Source organism: Varanus komodoensis, unplaced genomic scaffold (genome assembly GCF_004798865.1).
Source record: "Varanus komodoensis strain SLA01 unplaced genomic scaffold, ASM479886v1 scaffold13_3, whole genome shotgun sequence".
In the NCBI taxonomy this organism is placed as follows: domain Eukaryota; kingdom Metazoa; phylum Chordata; class Lepidosauria; order Squamata; family Varanidae; genus Varanus; species Varanus komodoensis.
In genome coordinates this window covers 9,313,273-9,339,320 of record NW_025335409.1, presented here as the reverse complement: position 1 = coordinate 9,339,320, position 26,048 = coordinate 9,313,273, and the positions used below count along the sequence as shown (strand labels likewise).

The 26,048-nt window shown below is 38.2% G+C and overlaps 1 protein-coding gene across 4 annotated transcripts in view; it reads left to right on the top strand.

The window, feature by feature from the left end:
- The first annotated feature begins 256 nt into the window (after positions 1-256).
- INTS13 (integrator complex subunit 13) overlaps positions 257-26,048 on the top strand; it is a 30,084-nt gene continuing 4,292 nt past the window's right edge. Inside the window, exons 1-17 of one of the 4 annotated variants that reach the window (XM_044423278.1) lie at positions 257-539; positions 1,524-1,561; positions 3,276-3,507; positions 4,544-4,618; positions 6,099-6,301; positions 7,660-7,740; positions 9,788-9,878; positions 10,403-10,531; positions 10,672-10,695; positions 12,432-12,516; positions 13,941-14,030; positions 15,692-15,781; positions 18,204-18,382; positions 20,856-21,026; positions 21,691-21,845; positions 22,455-22,685; positions 24,017-24,156. In XM_044423278.1, coding sequence (XP_044279213.1) covers positions 3,283-3,507; positions 4,544-4,618; positions 6,099-6,301; positions 7,660-7,740; positions 9,788-9,878; positions 10,403-10,531; positions 10,672-10,695; positions 12,432-12,516; positions 13,941-14,030; positions 15,692-15,781; positions 18,204-18,382; positions 20,856-21,026; positions 21,691-21,845; positions 22,455-22,685; positions 24,017-24,156 — 1,969 coding nt within the window. In that variant the 5' untranslated portion in view covers positions 257-539; positions 1,524-1,561; positions 3,276-3,282. Of the gene's footprint in view, positions 540-675; positions 1,127-1,523; positions 1,562-3,275; positions 3,508-4,543; positions 4,619-6,098; positions 6,302-7,659; positions 7,741-9,787; positions 9,879-10,402; positions 10,532-10,671; positions 10,696-12,431; positions 12,517-13,940; positions 14,031-15,691; positions 15,782-18,203; positions 18,383-20,855; positions 21,027-21,690; positions 21,846-22,454; positions 22,686-24,016; positions 24,157-26,048 lie in introns of those variants that run through there. The other 3 variants (XM_044423277.1, XM_044423279.1, XM_044423280.1) reach the window with 3 other exon arrangements.

Below are 26,048 nucleotides of genomic sequence, written 5' to 3'. Positions count from 1 at the left end.
GCTTGGAGAACGGAAGTTTGCGCTTGCAATTTAAGGGAACAACAGGTTTATGCATGGAACCGAGCGCTGGGTTGTGGCGAAACACGCTACTGTCCGGCCAGGTTTGGCATCACTCCGTTGTTTTATGTGGCAGCGCTTCACTTTCTCGTAGAAAAGAACCAGGAAACTGCGTCCTCAGGAAACCGTCACTCCTCTAAGGTTTTTATGTCTACAGCTGGCTTAATGGGAAGCAACTCCCTGGATCTCGCGACAGTGGGAAGCAGTGGTTTGCCGGCTGGCGTGAACGCTCCGGAGGGACGACAGCGAGGCCGGGAGGGCGTTAGGGTAGCGATTGGCCCATTTTCTGATAAGCAGTTCTGCAGAGGAGAGACGAGTTCAAGGGCTGCCTGGGAAAATGGAAGCCGCGGAGGCCCCTGCCGTTTTGTTTACCTCTGCGCAATAATCCTCCTCTTTCTCTTCGGGACTGCTAGGCCTGGGCTGGGGCACTAGAAGTGCTGCTGATGTCAGGACCCGGTTCCTGAGAGACGCGGCAGACTACAGTAAGAAACTCTCCGAGACCGTCTGCAGTGCAAACCAAAACACTGCCCCCCCCCCCCGTGCTGTGCAGCCCCAGGTTCCCCCTTGTATTTTACCCCGGTTCCATATAGAAAATATTTGAGAACAAATACTGTATTCCAGGGGATAGAAACTGATCCCTTGGCCGCAGCTTTCAGACCAGACCGGGGGAATGGGGGAGCCTTTTTCCCTACACTCTTTCTAATCGATAGAATATGCGCGACTGTTACACTGCAGACTCTGAAAATGGATAGAAATGTTCTTTTCATTAAGGCTTGCACGAAATAAACACGCCTTTGAGTAACAGCACTTGCGCAATGAGACCTCTTTTCTGGGTCTACAGAGCGCCTTTTCAGAAATCTACCAAGATTGGGGGATCAAACTTTTTCTTCTGTCTGCTTTAATGTAGGCCAATAAAATAGGCGATTGCTTACAGGATCCATGCAAGTCCCAACTATGAATTATTTTTAAAGTTTAAAGTATGTTGTAACTCAAAAAAATGCCAACAAAGGGGGAGAGGCTTCTTTCACAGGAACTCCTATGTAGATGGGAATTGTCTAAGAAAACAAAGGTTTGAGAGTGCTAATTCATTCTGTTGCTCGTTTAAATCTGTCTTTTCAGAGTTTCGTCTCTCTCTCTCTCTCTCTCTCTCTCTCTCTCTCTCTCTCAGCAACTGCTGTTGCTATTAGTGTTCTGTGATTGTAAAATTGTACATCTTAGCATACGGGAAGGGGTGGTATAGAGTTATCAAAGCAAGTTAAAAAAAACTTTGGGGGGACTAAAAGAAATTATGATTTTGCTTTCATTCCTAATTACTTGGTGATAAATCCTATTGAATTTGGTAGGATATATTTTCAAGTAGACATAGATTGGATTGCTCTGTTAAAGGCGGCTTTGGGGAAATCCAGTTCGCTGCCTATTCACTGCTGATGATACCCAGCTCTACCTCTCTTTCTCAACCATTCCAGGTGAGACAGTGGCTGTACTGAACCGGTGCCTGGCCAAGGTAATGGGCTGGATGAGGGCCAACCAACTGAAGCTCAATCCAGACAAGACGGAGGTCCTGTTGGTGGGTGGTTCGGGCTCCAGGGTGGGGGACCTGGACCTTGTCCTGATTTGGGTAGCACTCCCTCTGAAGGACAGGATCTGCAGCTTGGGAGTGCTTCTCGACCCAGAGCTGACTTTGGAAGCTCAAGTGTCGGCTGTGGTGAGGAGCGCTTTCAATCAGCTTCAGCTAATCCATCAGCTGCATCCCTACCTGGAGGACGACTGCCTGGCAACAGTGATACAGGCATTGGTTATTTCCCGATTAGACTTCTGTAATGCGCTCTACATGGGGCTGCCCCTGAAGACAGTCCGGATACTTCAGATGGTGCAAAATAGAGCTGCCAGGTTGCTGACGGGGAATGGGCGTTGTTCTCATATAATCCCAGTCCTCCGTCAGCTTCACTGGCTCCCCTTTGAAGTCCGGGCTCAATTCGAGGTGCTGGTGATTACCTATAAAGCCCTAAACGGTTTTGGACCTGGGTATCTGAAGGAGCGCCTGCGTCCATACTTGCCCTCCCGCCCTCTAAGATCAGTGGCAGAGGCCCTTCTCCAGGAACCCTCAGTGAAAAATATTAGGAGGGTGAATACCTGGAGGAGGGCCTTCTCTGCGGTGGCGCCCCACTTATGGAATGCACTCCCCAGTGAGGTCCGCCTGGTGCTGTCATTATTTGTTTTTTGGCACCAGGCCAAGACCTTTTTATGTAAATGTTATTTTAATTAATTGTTAAATTATTTATTGGTTTTATTTATTGCCTGGATGTGTCCAATTTTTATATTTTTGTATTGTTACTTGCTGGAAGCTGCCCTGAGGCTTATGCGAATGGGGCAGAATACAAGTATCCCAAATAAATAAATAAATTTGAATAAGAATCTGCAACTCATTTTTTAAAGACAAACTGTTGCCAGTGAGTAATATTAGACACAATGTGAATACAATTGCCACCTGAATTAGGGTCTTAATTTTTTAAACTGTTGAAGAACATTGTTCCTGGCTTCAAACAAATCTGATCAATAGTTTGGAAATTTGCTGAATAGTCCTCCAGAAGAATAATTCATTAGTTCAGCTATGCAGTATTTCAACCCTCAAGTTGTTCAAAAATGTTTGGGAAGGAGAAAATGGGTAATGAAATAAGTTCATGTTTGTAGGAGACAATTTGATTATCTTAAAAGGTCTTCACTAATTAGGAGAAATGTCAAATTTGATAAAAGCCTCAATATAGATTTGGTGCATGAAGCAAGATTGTGCAAAGTCAATGTGGGCAGGAATAACAGTGCAAAGGTACTGAACCAAGGTTCTCAGTGCTTTTAACAGTGCAATCATACGAATGTTTACTCAGAAATAAGTTCAGATTACTTTAGTAAAAATTATTCCATGTAAGTGGTGTAGAATTTTAGCCTAAGAATTTAAACTACTGTAAGCTAAATATTTGAGAACAAATACTGTATTCCAATATTTTGCTTTTTGTACTATACCTGTCTTTATGTAATTCAATAAAATGCTTTAATTCTGTTTGCAATATTATTTGTAGATGTTTTAAGGAGACATCTTTTATGAAGGGTCTTAATATCTTTTTAATTCTTGTAACTTATTCTTGCAATATTGACTTCATGTATTAGGTTAATCCTTTTGATTTGTATAGTGTTTTCCTAATTATGTCATTCATTTGTTTTAGAAAGAAAATGAAGCTTTTTTCAGAGTCACACAAAACAGTTTTTGTGGTGGATCACTGCCCTTATATGGCAGAATCCTGCAAACAGCATGTGGAATTTGATATGTTAATAAAAAATCGGACTCAAGGAATCATTCCGCTTGCACCTATATCAAGATCACTATGGACTTGTTCTGTAGAATCTTCCATGGAATATTGTAGAATAATGTATGATATATTTCCTTTTAAAAAACTGGTAAGTAGCTATTTATCTTTTGTAACTAAGCATCATACCAACAGTGTAATTATAAGTTCCTGTACTGTGAACTTAGATAACTCACTGGTTTTTCATTTTTGCCTGAAACAGTCAATTCTGTTTGTGAGCTCAAGACAAAATGGCTGAAGCGTAAGGCTCCCACTGGATAGTGCACTGAACTTAAAAGATCTCAATAGTTGCTGGAATATTGAGATAATAAATTGTCATCACTTTATTCTGTAAAATAGTCATGACTAGAAATTTGCTTTTGTGAAAGTATTATGATTCAGTATTAGCAACTGCATTTTCTGTATATTTATTAGAAAATCTATCAGCACCTTAACAATTGTAAATAAGGCCTAATGCCTAATGAGTCTGTTTAGGACTAGAGCCTTGTTTATATCCTGTTTGTTTTCTAAAATAACCTCAAAACAACTTAGTCCAGAACATCACAATGCAATAAAATAGTTCAGATTACTAAAAACAATTTCATATGTTAATAAGAGTAGGATAAAATCTTAACTTTTTTAAAAAAATCACTTAGCTATATACATGTAAGATCTGCAGCAGTACTATTACTGAATATTCTAAAGCAATATTCTAAATATTGAATATTCTAAAGCAGAAACTTTACTTTTTGGATGCTTGTGGTTATAAGCCTGAAAGCAAATGTAAATTACCCATTTCGATTAACAGAACTGTATACATGCTTAAGTCTGTTTTGTACCTCCCTGACCTGTTTTATGGATACTTTCACATTAAATTAACTTGTATTAATGGGAATGTCACTTGAAGGAATGGCACAGATCTTTGGACTCAATTGTTAAGAAATTAGCATAATAAGACTCTTAAGTGTTTAGGTTTTATAGTGTTCTGCATATCTCCAGATTATCCTACCATAATGGAGTTAAGGTTCTTTGAAAGAAATGTTCAGATAATGGTTTTTGCCTAACCTCTTGAAAATATTTGCTTGAGCAGTCTTGATTGCTACATTATCAAGATTTTCAAATACGATCTTACTTTTGTAAACACACAGGTGAACTTCATTGTAAGTGATTCTGGAGCGAATGTCTTAAACACTTGGAACCAAGAAGATCAAAATTTGCAGGAGGTACAATTTAGTACTTAGGTTTTATGAAGATGTTTTTAATAATCAAATAGAAAAAATATGAGGTGGGGTCCAGGCTAAGCTAAACTTAGATGCAGCTGATTTCTTCGGGACAGATCAATCATGATTTGCAACCCGTGGTTTCCTAATATTGATAAAAGGTGAGAATTACTGTTATGGTGCCATGGTTCGTTAGGAAATATTTAATGAAAAAATGCCAAATAGACAGTTCTGGGGAGGCAGAGCACTCAACATTGGAAGAAACTATTTTCACAGAGGTGAAATATGAGCTCTTTCTTTACCCAATCCTGCATTCATTTTATCTCTGAATTGTGACTGACAAGTGACAAAAAAATCTTTGTGCTTCCTTTTAATTTTGGGTTATTTATGTTCTACCTTTCCTCTGAAGAGCTCAGGGTGGTATACCTAGTTGTGCCTATTAGCATGTTACCTTCACAACTACTATGTAAAATAAATTATGCTAAGAGGTATTGACCCACCCAAATGAATTTTATGGCTGAATAGGGACTGAATTTTGTCCAGTTTTAGTCTACTACTCTTAGCATTTATTGAATAGCTTGATGCTGAAGTCTAATGGAACAATTGCCTTTGGAAAGAGTTCTGGTGAGAGAGGTTTGGCTTCTTTTGGACCACATATTAAGACTGCATCACCTTCCTCTTGCATTAATTCATTTGGTTCAGTGGCTGTAGAAAATTTGTCGGGCAAGGGATGGCTACCTGTAGTAGATCATAAAAATGAATTGAAATTTGCCTACTAGTTGCCTATGGTGTAATGATCTTGTATAAAGTGCAGTTATCAGCCTCTTTATTTTGCACTTTTATATTGTTCATGCTTATCTCTTCGAAAAATGAGCATTTTTCTCCACTAAGAGTGTATGAAAATACTTGAGTATGGAGGTTTTGAGATACCTTCAGCCCTATGACATGGTATGAGGTTATGTGATCCAGGGTAATCTGAGTCTGGGGGAAGCAACAGTCCAGTGGAAGCAAGTTCTGATCTTGACTTAGTTTTCCTCCTTGTCTTTTATAAATTTAGCAAGAGGTAAATATTCTAGCATTTATGTTGCATACAAAGGTGATCTGAAGCAGAAGTTTATTTACAGTATGAGTATTATATAATGTTATACTCAGTATAAAATACTTGATTTCAAAAGAATAGAAATAGCATATGTAGAGTTCTTGAGAGAATTATAGTCTGAAATAGTTTCTAGTAATATATAGCATAGTATATAACATCGTATTTCAAGGGATTTATAGGGAAGAAACATTCAAAATACTAATACAGTACAGTATTACTATTTTGAATCTCTTCTGTACAGTATTATTATTTTGAATCTCTTCTGTAATTTCATTTTCTGTGTGGAGTAACTCATAAGAAATGTTTGTTTGTCTAAGAGAATCTCTTTAATTGTAAGAATTAAGATTGAAATTTACCAACACATCATCTTTCTTTCTTACTCAGTTAATGGCAGCCTTAGCAGCTGTTGGACCTCCTAATCCTCGTGCAGATCCTGAATGCTGCAGTATACTTCATGGTTTAGTTGCAGCAGTAGAAGCACTCTGTAAAATTACTGAATACCAGCATGAGGCCCGAACCTTATTAATGGAGAATGCTGACCGTGTTGGAAACAGAGGACGGATAATCTGTATTACTAATGCTAAGAGGTTTGTGGCACTGACAATGTTAATGTATCAGTCCCTTTTATTCCCTTTTTATTCTCTTTCGTAAACAGTGCTTCTTAATAAATACCTTATTTTGCTTGTTTTGAAAGATTGTGTCTAATGATGGTGTCAATCCCATGCCTATATCAAGGGAATCAGGCTACTAAGTTGCTTTTACGTATAGAGAGCCTATTTTGTGGTCAGAGTTTGAACTGAGCTTCAAAATTGTCATTTTTAAGAATCTTTAGAATAACCCACATGTTCTGTTGTATGTGGTAGGATAACATAAAAAGACTATAGAAAAATCAGTGAAGAATACATTTTTTATAACATCACGTATCATAATATAGTGGGTTGAATTCAGATTTTAGCTGGATTAGGTATGCTGGCAAAGATGGCTTTCTCACAGCAACTCTTGCAAGATTGAAAAAGCTAAACACAGAACGTCAGTCAGTATGATCAAACAGCATGCTATTGGTTTATTTACGTCATGGTGGATTGTGATGTGCTGGCAGCCATTTTAAATATGCAGGCCACAGCAATGTTTTGTCAAGTTGCCCAGACCTGAGAACTATGGGCTACAGCATTGTTTAACTCTTTGATAACCCATTCTTGCCTGAATATTAAAATCATGGCTTCAATATTCAGGATGGTGCCTGTGGGTACTATAGCTTGTTATGGCTTAAATAAGAGGCAATGAATCATTGCAGTTGTGTAAATCCAGTCATTGAGTCAGGACATCCTGGTGAATGGGGTAGGGGATAGCATTTAGCAGCCACAGGAATATACCCTTAATTACATCATTAGCTACTTTTTACTTGTGGAAAAAAGAGGCAAAATATAAATGATTATGAGTGGATTATGATCTATGGTATATGTGGGTATTTCTATTAATCATTGCTGCTTATTTGATTCTCTAATTGCTCTTATGGGTTTCTTTCTGCTTCTGGTTGATAGTACTAGGATCATTTGAAGAAGAAAATGATCATTTTTTCTTGATCTGTACTGCTTGGACTAGTGTGAGGATCAGTTCACTGGCTCTGTGTGGCAACTAAATTCTTAGCTCGAAATGCATATTTTGAGAGAATTTTTTATTTAAATTCATGTTTTTGTGCAGTTTTAAAAATGCGCTTTAATTTAGAAAGAGAATGCAACACAAGCAAAAGTGACATGGACTGAAATGGGCTAAATTTAATTTGGAGCAGGAAACAGTGAAGGGTTAGAGGGGGGGAAAGCTGTTTCAATTTGATAAAACACTAGGAAATGCAATAGCAGTATATTAAAAAAGACTATATGTATTTTCTCATATTATATTGATTTCATGTTTTTCTAAAGTCAAGACTTTTTCTCTCCTTTTCCAGTGATAGCCATGTACGAATGCTTGAGGAGTTTGTCCAGGAAACAATACATGAGCATAACAAGCTAGCAGCTAACTCAGATCAGTAAGTGTGCAAGTCAGTAGTATTGTGACTGTTTCCTTCCTTCTAGATCGTTCTTACAACAGCTGTATTTGCATTGTTGAAAATAGAACCTTTGAGGACCTTTTGGTGGTAAGAAATTTCTGTGTGAACTGCAGGAGCCACAGCTCAATGGTATAGCATTTATTTTATGCTTCAAAGTTTCATATTCAGTCTCTGACATCTGGTAGGGTTGAAAAGATTCTTTGCATCAGTATAGCCTAATATCTTCCAGTGGTCTGATTTGGTTTAGAGCACCTTACCTGTCTCCATAGAAGGGTGAAGAATGAGAGACTCTTGTTTGGAGTTTGCTTTTAAAGGTAAAAGTTTCCCCATGACATTAAAGTCCAGTCATGTCTGACTCTTGGGGGCTGTGCTCATCTCCATTTCCTAGCTGAGGGAGCCAGTGTTTGTCCACAGACAGTTTCTGTGGTCATGTGGCCAGCTTGGTTAAACATTGAAGTGCTCAGAACACTGTTTACCTTCCCACCGAAATGGTACCTTTTTATCTACTTGCATTTGTATGCTTTCGAACTGCAAGGCTGGCAGGAGCTGGGACAATTCAAGGAGAGCTCATCCTGTTGGGCAGATTCAAACTCTCGACCTTTCAGTCAACCAGCACAGCAGCTCAGCAGCTTAAACCACTTCGCCACCTGCATCCTGGAGTTTGCTTTTACTCAACCCCTTATTTTCACATGTCATTTTATAAATTCTTAGAGTTAAAAAGGACCATGTAGGCAGGCCGTTGGGTCTACCCACCTGATTATTACAGAAATTTAATTTAAAAGAACCCTAACAGTTGGCTGTTCAATCTTTACTTGAATAGTGCCAGTGATGGAGAACCTACACCTACCTAAGAATTCGTTTCATTGTCTGACTGCACTGACAATTTGGACATTTTTCCTGATGTCCAATCTCCCTTCCTGTAGTGTAAGCCTATTATTGTATATCCCACAGTCTTGGGTGGTAATGAAGAGGTTGCAACCCTCTTTTGCACGACTGTCTCTTCAGTGTTTGAAAAGTGCTATCATATCCTTCCTTAGTCATCTTTTCTCAAGACTAAGCATGTCCTGATCTTGCAGTCTTTTCCCATATTCATCAAGTAGTTTGAGAAGTCCAGTCTATTCCCTATGTGTTGAGGGATGCTACTATCTGGTTTTTCTTACTGAGGGAAAGTTGGACAAGGAAGTGTAGGAAAACATGAAGAATATTTATTTCAGTAAGAGATTATTTAGATATACATCACTGGAATAAAACAGTATTGTAATAAATGCTTCTGAAAGTAGTTGGGTGAATAAAAAGTTATACAGTGGTAACTCGGCTCACAAACACCTCAGTTCATGACCAAATTGGGTTGTGAACAGAAATTTCAGAAAAATTTTGCCTCAGGTTGCGAACTCCACATCAGGTGATGATTGCAATCGCAGCCATCTCCCCATCCCCAGTGCGGTCATGCAGGAATGATGGGCACGATTGCAGTCATGCGGGGGAGTGAGATGGGCGCGCTCGTGCACTGGGTGGGCAAGGGGAGATGGCCACGATCTTTGTTCTTTGTCACTTTGTTTCAAATTTTTGTGATTTAAAAAAAATAGTTACAGAATGGATTAACCTTATTTACATTGAACCTTATGGGAAAATTTGACTTAGGTCATGACCAATTTGGGTCACGACCAGAGTCTTGGAACAGATTAAGTTCGTGAGCCAAGGTACCACTGTACTTGGAAATTATCCTTTTCTGTTAAAAGACTGCATCAGGCTTGGGATTTGTCTACTAGAGTTCATTTAGCTTACAGAAACTATGTTTTAAAATTTCAGTTTAAATCTTAGAAATCTTAACATTTCATGTATAATTTATACTGTAAAATACAGCAAATAGAAATCTGACCAAGCTTATATATGGAGATATTGAAAGCTGCAGTGCATAGTGAGTACTCCTGTCTGGCTTTAAATTCCAAGAATAAGTTGTCAAGTTTTCTGGATGCTACATGTTGTAGAATTATGGCTTTGTAACAAGATGTTTTGGTTTCTTTAGTCTTATGCAGATCCAGAAATGTGAGCTGGTCCTAATTCATACTTACCCTGTTGGTGAAGAAAGCCTGGTGTCAGATCATCTTAAAAAAGAGGTAAGGCAATTATATTACTGAGTATGGTTGTGTTAGCAGTTGTGTTCTAATAATATTTAAGCGTTTATGCAAAACATGTGAGAGATAAGACTTTACTACCAATAGGAGATTCTGGTTGTTGTAGTGAAAAAAGAGGAAGTAATAGTATGTAAAGTTTAGACAAACATTTCTTAGAATTAATTTGATAGTTTCGCGCTATGTGTTATAAAAACTTTTTGGCTAAAGAAACTAGCTATGCTTTGCCTTTCTGATAGTGGGAGTCCTGATAAATTGTGTGGGTGTGGGTGGGTGAGTCCCAGAAGGGGACATGGATTCAGAGAGTATATTATGCTAAAGACTTAGGCCATATTTTGAAAGATTTGGGTGTAAATGTAATGCATCTAATTAATTGTTCGTTGGCTAGGGACAGAATTTTCAAAGCTAGTTTATTTTTTTGAGGTTTTAATATGCTGCTACACTATAATCTACTACTACTGAGTATTCTTTGTGTGTGTATGTGTGTGTATTTGTTTTTTTTAAAAAAGCTCTCTCCTGTCTTAACCAGTGAAGTACATAGTGTTCGGGCTGGACGGCATCTGGCCACCAGACTGAATGTTTTAGTACAGCAGCATTTTGATCTGGCTTCAACCACTATAACTAACATTCCTATGAAGGTAAGGTTGTGTCAGCAGCTTCATGCTGAAGTAGCTGCACCATTTCTTTTACATTTGTTTACTTGTTTTAATATTTATTTTAATTGAATTTTTACATTTGTTTTTTTCTCTCCATTATTACATTCTTTTCTGTTTATTAGCCCACATTCAATGTCTGTGACCAGGTTAGTAAATTTTATGAAGGAGAAAAAAGGATCACAGAACAAATGGCCATGTTGGTTTTCAGCAATTTATTCAATTCTGAAAGTAGTGTTTGTTTTTATTTATGTTATGTAAATGTAACCTAGTTTGCTTCAAATTATTTTGTCTGTGATTCTTTTGTTTTTATACATGTATTAGAAATTTCTGCCCCGTGTGCATTTTAGTGTCATAGTGAGCCTTTCATTTCTGTGTGTCATTTCCATGCCTTCCCAACATAAAGGTGTTTGTAATAAGTAGAAATCAATAGGAATAAAAAGTTAAAGACTATATTTTTCCAAGTGATTTCGTGCTATTTACATAAGATGAGTAGGAATATGAAAGCAATTTTGCTGAAAAATTAAAATGTGGTCTTTTACCTGTAGTAGCTTGACATTATTCCTACTAATGGAGACAGTGCAATCTTATCCATGTTTACTCAGAAGTAATTTGCTCTGTGTTCAGTGGAGCTTACTGTTTAGTAAATATGTTTAGGATTGCAGCCTTTGTGTGTGTTTATGGGCAGAAAGTTTTCTTTTATTATTGGCCTTCATTTTCTCTGAAGTGCCCATCAGAGAAACCCAATGTTCTAATTAGACTTAAATTTCAATTATACTCTTTAATTGGGTAATAGTATGAAAGCACAGCATTGTTGTCATTTTTATCCGGAAAAAAGAGAATGCACAAAAGGAAAAGAGTTATAATAATACTGCCTGGATTGTGTAGGTTAAAGCAGCAGTTGTTTCTGTTGTGATTGTTGCATCCTGACTATTTTAATTAAACTGTTATAGTCTATCATGTCCAGCTTCTTACATTTGCAAATACCTTGTTTGCAACTTACTGACGTGTGCTGCTGGTGTGCTCTTCTTGCCTTTTGTTCTTTCTAGTAATGGTATATATGTTGGGTTCCCCATGTATTATTTATGAAAAGCCATATGGTAATTTTTTCCTAATCTGTCATACATGGTGTTTGCTAGTCTGCCTTAGCTGTTTAAAGGTGCTGTTTCCTTTTGCTTTTTACCCTTATGCATGCAGTTTGAACCACAGTAGTTGCTAATTTTCAGTTGTGGAAGCCAGATAAGACTGTGTGTGATTTCTCTTATTAACCTGAAATGCAAGAAAAAAACTCCCATGAAATGAAAAAATGCAGCATTTCCAGATGGTGGAGCTGTAATCATAATCACTATTGGTTGCTTAGGAAATGAAAGTTATTGGATAACTAATGTCTGGGTGGAAATGGGTGCTGGATTTGTTTTATTTGGTACCCCTGTATACTTTTACATATAGAAAACTGAGAGAGTAAGGCTATAGAATGAATTCATACTTGGCATTTTTAAAAGTAATTGTACAGTGTATTTGAGGGCTGCACATGTGTATACTTATCTGGCAGGAAGCACTGTTAAACACAGTGGAACTTACTTCTGTGTAAACATTGGATTGTGCTACATATGAGGATACTGTATCTTTATGTATGTCAGTGAGCCAACAGGGTTACTCAAAATTCCTGTCCATTAAGTGAAGCTTAGAGAGTCCTTGGACTATTTGAATGCAGACTATAAGTTGAATGAATGAATGAATGAAGTCTAATATGGGGTATTTTTCCTTTTGGCAATTTTGCATCAAAAAGCAAAATGGAGAATTACCTGTGTATTAAAACACCTCTAGCCTTCCTAAAATTTTTTGTTTATTTATATATTTTTATTCTAATATTTTCTTTTAAAAGGAGGAACAGCATGCCAACACATCAGCCAATTATGATGTTGAGCTGCTTCATCACAAGGAAGCACATGTAGACTTCTTAAAAAGTGGTGAGTATTGGACTCGGGCTTTTGTGGGCCAAATCTACAGTCTGAATGCAGGTCTTTGGGGTATTCCAGATGGCTACACCCTCTTACCACATTATCAGGTGCTTCTAAATTTTCCTTCTGTGTCCCTGTCCACCTGCTCACCCCCGCTGTTTGGTGATTTCCCAGCTTTTGCCCCATCTTCTCCCTATTCTGAAAGGTTGAAATGGTTCTTCTAAGATTTAGCTACTGGAAGCAAGAGCTTTAAGCTCAAATATGTTGGTATTCTGACCATGTCCCCTTTGGCATGCACACTCCTGAAATACAATTCCTAAGAACTTCTCCAAACCAGCATACATGGGACTTTTTTCCTATCTTAACATAGGAAGGGTTACACTCTTAAAGTTCCACTTATTTAAATGGAAGGGAATTAGACATGTGTTTAAGGATCCCATTGAAATAAATGGTACTTAAAGTATGCTTAATTTGAGGATACATTTTTACCAGAATGTTTAATATATCTGGCATTGTTTAATTTGAGTAAAAAGTTTGAGTGTGGCTTACCCAAAAATCACTAGTTAGCTTTCAGTGCATTTGCCAGTTTTGTGTTCTTAAGCCTAAATAGCAGAATACCTATAATTAACACACTTTGCTTTGTTTTTTAGTTTGCTAGCCTCATCTAGATATTGAACAATAATTACTTCGACTGTATCACAGTATGTTTGATGAAGGGGTTCTGATAACATAAGTGGTTCAGAATATATTAAAATAGTAGATCACTGTTAACGTGTGTTGGCATCAAGGAGGAACATTGCTTGTACAGAAGCTTTTATACATTCAAATATTGGTATTTGAAAATAGTCTGTCTGAGAGCAAAGGACTTCATAGAGAGACAGTATGAAGAAGGCAGGGCACTGTTTAATGACAGACATGTAAGACTTAACTGAATTTGAAAAGGCATTTCTTAAAATTGTTTTTGTTTCTAAAAATATTTGCCCTCCCGCCCCTTGAGATCGACAGCAGAGGCTCTCCTCCGGGAACCCTCCGTGAAAGATATTAGGAGGCAGAGTACCCGGAGGAGGGCTGTCTCTGCGGTGGCGCCCCATCTATGGAATGTGCTCCCCAGAGAGGTCTGCCTGGCGCCGTCGTTATTTGTTTTTCGGCGCCAGGTTAAGACCTTTTTATTCCAGTGATATAAGTTTTAATACTGTCTTTTCTATGTTTTTAACTGCAGCCAGTGTGGGTTGGGAATTTATTTATGTTGTATGTTATGCTGTAAGCCGTCCTGAGGCTTTTTGCGACAGGACAGCATATAAATATTTTAAATAAATAAAAATGTATGTAGTATGTAGTAATGGTGATACACATAGTAACAGATTATAATAGCTAGCAGTATTGTCTATTTTTTCTGTGTTACTTATTTATATTTACCTCTAACATTATTACAGGTGATAATCATATGGGTGGTAGTAGCAAAGAGGGCACATTCAAAGAAACTGTAACTTTAAAATGGTGCACTCCAAGAACAAACAGTGTTGGTAGGTGTGTTTCTTTCCCTTCTCAAATGTTTCTATTCAGTACAAATAAGTGTGATATTTCTTATTGCTGCTTTTGTCCTCCAGCTTGCCAGTATTTATTCAAAATACTATAGAGACAATCAAGGGACTTATAGACTGTGTACTTGTTTCCAATATGATTATATTGCTTCAGGACCTTCATTTCCTTCCATTTTGTATATGAACTCTATACTGAAGCCAGATAGTCTCTGAGAATTTTTTAAAATGAAAATTATCACTATGTTGTGTTGAATATAAATTGAATAAATAATGTTCAAATCTACATGAAAGCATAATATAACAACTCCCAAGCATATGGGTTGGATGTGCAAAGTGACATCTTTGGGTACTCAGGTGCATTGTGACTTAAATACCCAGTGATGTGCCAGGTGTTTCTGTGTGTGTGTGCTTAGTAAACACCTATCAAATTCTGCCTTTTGGGGAAGAAGGTACTTGTATCTGGAAGGAGAATGTGTTTTTGAGCTCAAAATAACACCTACGTAGGACGATTCAGGCCATGAAATTACCTGTGCCACTTTTGCAAAGAACTTTATATCCAACCACTATGTTCTGATTATCTTAATTCCTCTGTTGGCATATTAAAATTTCAGATCTTACCACAGAAGCCTCCACTATGAAATAGTTAAGTTGATTTCTAACATTCCTGTTCCAGCCAGCTGGAAGAACAGATTATAAACTATTCTCTACTTTAAAAAAAAAAAGTTCTGAAGCTGAACCCCCAAATCCTTTCCAGGCAGATTTATGTCACCTTTGTTTAAGACGGTCACCAAAATCCCTTTGGCTGCCTTGCTTATCTGGAGCAATATAGGCAGATATAGGAAAAGACCTATTAATCCCCCTCTTTCTCCTCACATCACAAAGAAGAAATAAAGGCAGTGCCCTGGTCAGGTTTGTGTGAACATGGAGGGAAAAAGTTGCAGTGACTTATTTTCCTTCCTGCACATGCGTCTTTCAAAGTGTGGCTTGTCATGATGGTGGCTTACTTCCCTTCCTTAGTCTTTTGAACCTGCCCCCTCTCTCAGTCCCCCAAATAGTATGTTTCTCCTTAATTCAAATTAACCCAGGCTGAAGCTTCTTTCTTTGCTTAACTTTTTTCCCTTTTCTCCATAAGCGCCAATGCCCTCTTTGGTAGAAATCCAAATAATTCTCTTTAAGGTGCCACTCTTCCATTGCCCCTTTTCAAAAACAAACTCAACTCACTATTTTCACAATATCCCATTTCACTTAGCTATACTGCTGATTTTTAAACACTCCCGCTTGTTGAAATTTCTCAGTGTTTCAAGGATCTTGCCTGTGGCTATCACAACTTTTGTGATAGATGTTCCTAAGGACCCAAAGTTCAATTCTAACAGAATTCTTCTGAGTATGTTTCGTTTACATGTGTATAATATGCATGTTCATGCTAATTAAAACATTCTTTTAAAAGCAAAATCACAAATGCATATGTAAATTCTATTCAACTTGCATTATTATCAATATAATATTGATTTGCAGAGGGACTGAACAACTTTATTTCACTTAGGGATGGTCAACTTTTGCGTGCATTATGAAATCAAGATGTGTATTCTGTTGTATAGACAAACTAAAATTTCTATCTATCCCATCCCATGTCTCTTTTTCAGAGCTGCATTATTGCACTGGAGCATATAGAATATCGCCTGTAGATGTAAATAGTCGACCTTCCTCTTGCCTTACTAATTTTCTTCTTAATGGTAAAATATTTTCTGACTTAATACTTATGTGAAAAAATTAGTGCTTTTTAAATTATTGAGGACTCAGGTTTGAACTCGGCCTGAGACTGGGAGTACATTGAGTGTCAGTTCAAGGTTTGGAATCCACTTCAGGTGTGGAAAGTAATAGGGGTTTTTACAACTAGTTCAAGCCAATGTCATTAAGGATGTTGAGCTGGCTAGGTCTTTATTTTTGGTTGGACATCCTCATAGCTTTAAAAAAAGGAACATCTGTATTTGTTCTTATTTGCTCGGTAATATGTCTCAACAGTTCCATTGCTGTTACCCGAAAAAGATTATATTTTATTCTCAGATTATTTAACATTTAGTAAGTGCTTAGACGATCCAAGAATGCTAATTAAATTGTCCATGTGCTCATTTAAACTCTTGAAGCGTAACTTTTTCCACCAAAAGCTGTGTTGCCTTATATAACACTTAGGCTGGTTTCAGTACACTGTTTATTCTTGTCAGAATGCTTTTGGAATTATTTCCATGAAGATCTGGATAGCCTCTTATTGGAATGATTAGCTTTGTGTATGGAATTCTTATGTATGGGATTGTCCCAGAAATTTACTAAACTTTGTCAAGGATCTTTCTTAAAACACTCCAGTTAAAGAGGACACAGCTATAATTGTTCTGCATAACATGATAGTCCACTGTAGCTTAATATCTGTGATTCAGCTGTCTCACTGTGGCAGTTGTTAGATTATACTCAGTGTTTAGCAGGTCATGGCTTTGTAGTGACCTGTGAATCCAGGCACCAGGAGGATTTTGAGGTTTAGACAACCTTTGAATAACCTTTTTCTTGTTTTAGGATTATTTGAGGGTTGCCTAACTGACAAACAATCCCTACTGCCTGAGTTCATATGGCATGGCAAGTTGGGTGCCTACAGTTTCCATGCAAAAGTGCTGTCATATATGAGCCAGGTCAGAATGTTTCAAGAAACCCTGTTGTATTAACTCTTGCCAAGATCCTAAGACCTATGAACCTAAGTTTATGCATCTAGAGGGAATGGTGGTACTGTTTTCCTTGAGAAAAAGTGTTTTCCCATGCCATCCATCCCTTCCTGACACAGTACAAGCTGTTTTGAAATATCATAGTATCCCAGTATAGCAGGCTGGCTCCCATATAAGCATGTGTTTGACAATCCTGTAAAATATAGGCCAATAAATATGAGTTTAATACCAAGGAAGATGATGTTAAGAACAAATTGTAATTAGAAGGGCGTAGGTCAGTGGTTCCCAACCTTTTCTATTCACCGCACCCCTAGAAAATATTTGATTTATGTTTGCACCCCCTACAAAAGTAATACCAAATTTGAAGATGAAGTCAAATTTCTAACATTTAAATCACAAATTGAACCACATCTAGTAATGCAGGTAATCAAATTGAACTCAGAAAATAAGCTTTTAACTCAATGCATAAAATTCAAATATAAATTGAGCAATTGGGGAAAAAATAAACAGTAAAATCCATCCCAACTGTGAACATACACTAGACTGCTCCTAACCATAAACCTCCAGATATTTAGGATTTCAGGTTCTATTAGTCCCAACCAGCATAACTAATGGTTGTGAACCTTAGGAGTTATTGTCCAAAATGTATGAAGGGAATGATGTATTAAATTTGTGTTATGATACTGTTTTCCATGTTTCAGGAAAATCCCTCCCCCTATATAAATTGTGCAAATTGCCTCTTTCAGAAAAAACAAAACAACCCACCACCACAACAACCTAGAATAGTCATTCTGGTGCTATTCAGTACTGATTGAGTTAATACCAGCTGGTGTGGAAGTGGGGAAACAGAACAATATCTATAGGCCTGAACTGCAAAAACAAAAAACAACCCCCCCCCAAAAAGCTAAGTTTTCAATCCCATACAGATTTCTCATACATTCCTATTTCTAACAGCATCAAAAAATATTTCTTTTGGATGTGTCAGTTGGGATTAATTTCAGAAAGTGTGTGTGGGGGCGGGGGATCTGTATTAATACAAGTAGAATGTGTCCCTTCATACAGATCAGTTTAGTTTGAAAACGTTAATGGAATGTTATTTCTGTTAATACTTCTATACAGCATGCTGCAGATCCATGGCTGCATGGTATTTTGTTGCACTTTGAAAACGGACTTGCTTGAAATCCATGAATTTTATTTTGAGCTTTATTGTGTAGGCATTATAAGGGTTGGTTGGTTGGTTGGTTTCTGTCTGTCTGTCTGTCTGACTGACTGATTGACTGTCTTTCTTTGCTGAATATGGGCTCTTAATAGTTACTAGTAAATAACTATTGAACATATTTTATGTCACAAGTCCTACATGTCAGTAATAACAATTAGGAATGAGGGAAATAAATAAGTGCCGTCTAGAACTGTTGAGTAATTAATTAAGCTGTTTTTCTTTCAATAGGTCGTTCTGTGCTGTTGGAACAACCACGGAAATCTGGCTCTAAAGTAATTAGTCATATGCTTAGTAGTCATGGTGGAGAAATATTCCTACATGTATTAAGCAGCTCCCGATCCATCCTAGAAGATCCTCCTTCAATTAGTGAAGGATGTGGTGGTAGAGTCACAGACTACAGGATTACAGTAAGATTTTTGTGCACATTTGTGTGTTCAAATGTGTGAAGCCATAATGATTATTTAAAAGTTTTGTGCTAATGTCACGTGAGTTTCTATAGAAGAATTGTAGCACTGGAAGGGTCCAGTAAGGCCATGGGGCCAATCCCCTGCTCAGTGCAGGATTCAAGGTTAGAGCATCCCTAATAGATGGCTGTCTGGCTGCATTTTGAATGCCTCTAGTGTGGGAGAAATTACAAGCTCCCTAAGCAATTCAGATTGCTTGTAACATTGTTAAGCCAGGTGTTCCCCATCTTGAAGCTATGCGTTTGTTCTCTTTTTCCTAGGTAGAGACCTTTGCATTTATCCCTATTACTCTGCTGTTTTCAGCCCAGTACTCCAACCTGTCAAGATCACTTTGAATTAATTTCAGTCTTCCAGGGTATTAGCTGTCCCACCCAGTCTTGTGTCGTCTGCAAATTCCATAAACATCACCTACACCTTCTCATTCAAATTATTAATAAACATGTTAAAGAGCACTGGGCTCAGGACTGAACCCTGCAGTACTACCACTTCTTACAAGTTAGAGAAGGTGCCACTGATAAGCATTCTGATCCTGAGTGTGATTCTGTAGCCAGCTGTGGATCCTGATAGTTGTGCGGTCTAGCAGTTTCGTAGTTCCACTGTTTCCACTGGTGCAGTGTGTCTTCTAGATCTTTGCTTCTGTCACCCTTTTCCATGGAGTTTCCTCTGCTTCATTTTTCCTTGCCTCAAGATTCTCCTCTTCTGCTTTGGCTTGCTGTTGCTCTTCTAGCTCCTGTGTTTCACTTTGCTATTGTAATTCTACTGTTCTAAGAACACTTTGCTTTCTTTTATTTCCTTGAGGGTGGACATTCATTGCTTCAGGACTCTCACTTGTCCTTCTGACAGGGCAACCAGCTTGCCCTTGTACATGACGGCCATGTTGATCTCAGGCAAGAAAGCAAACACTGTACAGACCTTGAAGGTCACCACCACTGGAGAATCTTTTCCATTTATAGGCTCTACTTCCTTTTTTATTCTTTTTTTACTGATTGTATTGTAAAGGCCTTTGTCCAGTATTCTGTGAAGGTTAACAACAGAGTCCTAGTAGTATATCAGTGTGTGTTACAAGAAAAAAAAATATTCAGGACATTCCCCTTGACCTCCCCTCTGCCAGACTCCTGTTTGGCCCCCATATTCACTCATTCTGGTCACTTGTTCTCTGGGAATTTGCTTGCTTATATAGCCCCTAGACTACCTGGGGCAGTTTCCACTGCTCTGCTCAGTTAGGAGTGAGGAAACAGAATGAATCTCCCTGCTCACACACCTAGTGACGGCAGTCTGGCTTCTGCCACCCAGTCCGCCCCAGGTGTAAGGACACAGCACTTACAGCTGTCAAAGCCCATAGTGAGCACATCTCCCCTTTGAAGGGATAGTCCCTGGGCTTATTCCAGGCCACTCACCTCTCCCTTTGTTTCCTCTTCCACTACAGTTCCACTGTCAAACTACTGTCAGCTTGCTCTCTGGGAGCTTGCTTGTATAACCTCTGGACCAGATGGGGCAACTACTGCTCTTCTCTGCTCAGCTAGGTTAAATGGGAAGCTTCAAAGGAATAATTGGATGACAAAAATGCAAGGAAAGGGGAAATTGATTAACCCATTTCTTTGATGATTCTGTTACAGTTTGACCTTTACACTCAGCTTTCTCAATTTTCATTAATAGGAGTTAGTGGACTGGGATCATAGTCACCAACAGGGTTTGTGAGACTTGGGGAAGTTACTTTTTAAACTGCTTTAGGCCTATTAGAATCAATAAGAGGTAGCTTTCCTTTGATCTAAAATCAATTTTAATTGTTCTTTCTGATCTAGGTTCTAAACAATATGCTGCTTAAAGTATAAGCAACCTTTACAGTGGGAACTGGGAAACCTTTTTGGGTCCATTGGTATATTTGGCAATTTGGAAATCTGTCCTGGGCACTTTCACAAAATGGGCACACTGCATATGAAAGCATTGCAGTGCCCTTCCAGCATTTCCTAAGGAGGTCTCTGAGCCTCATATGTGGCCCTGAAGTGTTCATGGGAAAAAGAAGATGGGAATAGTCAAAGTCATTTTGCTTTGTAGAAATCTCAGCTAATAGTAAGAGACGTTATCTAATAAAAGAAGTGGAAAGATTAGGGGACCTCAGTGTACAACACAAAAGGATATGAAGCACCACATTGTTTACCTGTTACCTATGGAGTTTGCTGTAGCTGTATCTAAAAATAACTGGCTATCTTTATGAAACTTAATTGATGAAAGTTTCACAGTTAAAAAATGTAATGCTTAAATGAACCTCCATCTGTAGTATGTTGAACACTTTGAAAAGATGTGTTCAGCAGAATTTAATATTATAGAAGATGGAGTGAACAGAACGGATGCTATATTTGAACTGTATAGTGAAATGTTGTATAGGAAAATAATTTCTTCTTATTTGGTTGTTTAGGATTTTGGTGAATTTATGAGAGAAAACAGGCTTACTCCTTTTCTAGAACCTAGATACAAAGGTGATGAAAACCTTGAGATTCCTTTAGAACGAGCAAAAGATCAGCTAGAGAAGCATACTCGCTACTGGCCTATGATTATCTCACAGACGACTATATTCAATATGCAAGCGGTAGGTGACCACAAATGGTATTTATATCCCAGTCTTAAATCCTGTCTTATTTGGAAATAGTCTAGTCTGACTTGAGTTGTGCTGCTTTTCAGGTGAATATGATAAGGAGAGCACATCATGTTTGCTTGATGATAATCTAAGTGGAGCCTTTTACAAATGTTGCAGTGTCTTCTCATAACAGAAAAGACAGATAAGCCAATTAACACTTCCCCTTCCCACTTCCAGTTCTTCTTTTATTTTTTTCCTACTGACATCCAGCTTTTGGGATCATAGTTGAAGCATTCTGGTGGGAGAGAGTTTTTGTTGTTATTTTAGTTCTATCCTGTAAATCTTGGGCTTGTCCCAGGCATGCTGACACCACTTACTTAATTCTCAGTGCCCCCATTTTCGCTCCACATCTGTTGGCATGGAGACACAGAGTTTCGTATTAAAGGAAGCTAATAATGTAAATCTAATGTATAGCTTCCTTATAATAGAAAAGTACATTGTTTATGTACTGTTTGTATATTGTAGCATGGAAATTTTTCTAAATCTAATATAATGTGAAACCATAGCAAAGTTATTGATAATGGACACTCATGTACATAACTCATCAGAACAAACAAATGCATGTTTCAGGCAGCTAGTCTGTTAAGAATATCTGTATCCATTGTTTGTCTTGCAGGTAGTCCCATTAGCAAGTGTTATTGTGAAAGAAGCTTTGACAGATGAAGATGTGCTAAATTGTCAAAAAACAATATACAATTTAGTAGATATGGAAAGGAAAAATGATCCACTGCCAATATCAACAGTTGGAACAAGAGGAAAGGGTCCTAAAAGGTAAAGATTTTCTTGAATGTACTTAATGCAAAATTATATTAGTAATGCAGAGGAAAATGTCCCCCCCCTTTCTGGTAAAGTGTAGTGGTTAAGAGTACTGGACTGGGACTTAGAAGATATTGTCCTAATCCCCATTCTGCTGTGAAACTCATTGGGTGTCTTTGAGCCAATCACAGACTCTCAGCCTAATCTACCTCAGAGGGTTTTGAGGACAGAATGGAGAGGAAAAGAACGTTGTAAGAAACCTTGGGTTCTTTGCAAGAGGAAGGAAGGCAGACTATACTTGCAATATAATAAATGAATAACAAGAAAATTAATATTTTAAAGCATTTATGTATTTAGTTAGGTTCTGTACTGCCAAACAATCAAAGCTCTCTGGGTAGTGTTCAGCATCAGATGAAGAAACATTTCTTTTTAGATGTTAGTTTACTATAGTGATTCATCACCTTTACAGAGCTGTGCCTCATAATAGACTGTTAAAATAGATTCAGAATTCTTTCTTTAAATGTGAAGATACATTAGATATTTGAAGCGTTTGATTTTTTTTAATTAAATGGGCTACCTGTGTACATAAGATAAGACTGAACTTATTTTTGGTCACTTATACAGAGATGAACAGTACAGGATTATGTGGAATGAATTGGAGACCCTTGTTAGAGCACACATAGGCAACTCTGATAAACATCAACGTGTCTTGGAGTGTCTTCTGGCTTGCAGAAGCAAACCACCTGAAGAAGAGGAGCGCAAAAAACGAGGGAGGAAGAGAGAAGAAAAAGAGGACAAGTCAGAGAAAGCAGGGAAAGACTATGAACCAGAAAAATCCTGGCAGGAATCAGAAAGGTAAATTTTCAGTATTGATTTAATGTCTATTTATATAAATGTTGCAAATGAAGGCAAGTTTTCTCTATTGCATTAAAGAGAGTGAAAGAAGGCTAAGAAAGAGTCTGGTCTGCTGTTAGGCTACTTTAGCATAACTTCTGAAATATGGGAACTTTCTGCAAACGTTGGCATCTTAAAATAATATTCAGGGACACTTTTAATTGTCAGCAGAGTGGATGCCCTCTCTGTGTTCACCCCTGCCCCTTTACCTAGGCTTTATGCTAGCATCCATGATCAAGAGGTGGATCAGGAATGTTAGGAAACACTTTGGTTGTCTAAAAAGCATATTGCCTTAACTGTGTGAACTTGGGACTGAATAGTTAAACTTTTAAAAAATATACAGTTGTACCTGTATACTTACGAACTTAATCCGTTCCAGGACTCTGGTTGTGACCCAAATTGGTCATGAGCCAAGTTAAATTTCCCTACAAGGTTCAGTGTAAATAAGGTTAATCCATTCTGTAACCATTTTTTAAATCAGAAAAATGTGAAGGAACATGACAACAACAAAGATCGTGGCCACCCCCCCACCCTGAGCACAAGCGCAGCCATCTCCCCACCCACCCCCCCAGCACAACCGAGATCGCGCCTGTCATCCCTGCAGGCGCCCATCATCCCAGCACACTGGGGGGTGGTGGGGGAGAGACGGGAATGATCACGGGCACATTGGGAGAGGAAGAGATGGGCGCAAATGGCACGCTGGAGGAGGGAGAGATGGGTGCGATCTCGGCCATCTCCCCCCCCGCCCCAAGCACGATCACGGCCATCTCCCCACTCGGGGGTGGGGTGGGAAGATGGCCACGCTAGTGGTGGTTGGGGGGTGGAATGGCCGAGATTGCGCCCGTCTTTCCTGCAGGAGCGCACCTGTGATCACGCACATCTTCTTTGCATGAAAGCAACTGCGATCATGACTATCTATCCACTCAGGTTGCGGGGGTGGATGACTGCGATCTTGGTCACAACCCAATGCGGAGTTCGCTACCCACATCAAAATTTTAATGAAATTTTTGTTCGTGACCTGATTTGTTTGTGATCCAAGGCATTTATGAGCTGAGGTACCACTGTAATTTGGTTTTGATCAAAACAGTATAAGATTCAGATGACTAGTTCTGTGGTAATTTATTAGCTCTTATTATTTTCAGTCTCTTGTCAGTATCACTTAAGGCATAATGACCTCTTTTTTTTCATTGCTTTCTTGCTTGGGAGCCCATATTGTCTGTCTGTAGGTAGTGTCACAACTGAACTGTTGATGTCCTAATTGCAATGGTAATCCTTTTTCTTTATCTCCCAAGACTAAAAGGTTTATTAGATCGTGAAAAAGAGGAACTTGGAGAAGCAGAAGTAATAAAAGATTCACCTGATTCTCCTGAACCACCCAACAAAAAGCCGCTTGTTACAATGGATGAAATGCCAACCATTGAAAAAAGCAAAGGTACATTCAAAAAAACACAAGATGAGTAACAAAATAAAGTACATATGGATTTGAGTTGCATTTTCATCTGTGGCCAGAAAATGATGCATTTAAAAAAATAGACTTTGAGGTACAAAATTCTTGATAACAAATCACAGAATCCCTGATAAAGCTGAAAGAAACAAATTCTACATCTCCCAGGATGCCCTAGCTTCCAATACTGGCTGTAGTATGAGAGAAGTTTTAGATTTTTTTCCTGTTTGAATATGCATAGAATTGTGTCTTTAACATTAATCTCCTGATAGCATACAGAGCAATCATGTGCATGTAAGTCCTACTCGTTCAATAGGACTCAGTCACAGAAAAGTGTGTATGTAGAATAGGCTAAGGAAAATGGTTGTTTTGATGAAGGAGGAAGAGAAATTAGAATTGTCTGTATGATCTCAGTGCACAGCTGCATAGGTGTAAGTCATATTAAATTCAACAAGACATGAGTCTTTATCTACTAGATTGTAGCTTATGTGGTTTAATAAAACTGAATGAAAGACCTCCTACATTTGGAACCACAGAATGCGTAATATACTTACAGCATGTAGCAGATTGCCTTGGGAAAAATTATTCAAAAGTTTATAAATATAGCAAATTATTATAAGGAAAATATTTCTTTCACATAGTGTTGGCAAATTATTCTTCCATATACGGGAGAAAATATTTAAAAATACTGGTTTATGTTCTGAATTAATCTAATTAGCACACATTTGTTGAGAAGAAGCAGAGGCCAATTTGATACCTTTTATTTCTACAGTCACCTTTCAATTACAAATAAATCCCAGCATCTCCACCAGCACATAAATTAGGCATACAGTTAATATATTCCTGCTCAGTAATGTTGTTTGAATTTGTCGATCTTCAAAACAAGGTATTATACTAGGGTCCGGCAGCCCAGAAGGGGTCAGCTGGGTTCCTTGAGGGATGCCATTTCCATGGTTGTTAATCCACTCACTGACTGGTTTTGTACAACATGGCGATGCATCATGAGCATTTCAGGGACAAACCAACCCATGCTTTGTTCTAAGAGCTCTTTCATTGACTTTGGGTTGTTGTGTCATCCAAACCTGGAAGATTAATTTCATTGTGGGTTGTGGGGAATGGATATTCAGCTGTTTGGCAAGAGTTGCAAAAACTCCTTGTGCTTTTGATTTCACCCTTTCTACTGCCAGTGACAGCCCCTTCCCCAGTGCCCAAGTGGCTTTGGAATCACTGGTTTGCCAGCCCTTTTTTAACCCCATAAAATAGTGGAAATTTGTTTGCTACATGTGTTTTGCAAGTGAGCTCTTACAGATGTCCAAAATGTTTAAGTCTTTGCTGGTCAATTTCGTTGTCTGGTTTAGTTGTCAGATGGAGCCCTGAAGTGAAGAAGGGAAAAATTGACAAGATGAGACTGGATATAGTCTCCTGCACAGTTGCCAGGGACTAGTTGCCAATTGAAAAGCATCGATAAATGGGGAAACATGGGCCAAAATTGGAATAGCTCCCCTTTATATTATAATCCTCTTAATTTTAAGTATAGAACTCACAGTTCTCAGTGCCTTTTACCTTTTCAACAGTTCTCTGAGTCTCTGGTTGCTCCAGAAAGAGAAGATACTGACTTGCCCACCTTTTCATGGTTCCTTTTCAAAGTACTTACAATTGTATTTACTGGGGTTCTATAACAATTCTAAAAGCAGTATTCTGAAAAGCTGAGTGAATATGAATGGGAGGGCAGATGTAAGTACCAATGGGGCTTGCACCCTTCTATGCTATTTTGCGCCTGCAAGGGCTTTTTTAAAGCAATATTTGTCAAAAAAAATATTTGTGCAATTATTTTAGACCGAGAAATATATGCAGTTTTAATGGCTGGGAAGTAAATGGAA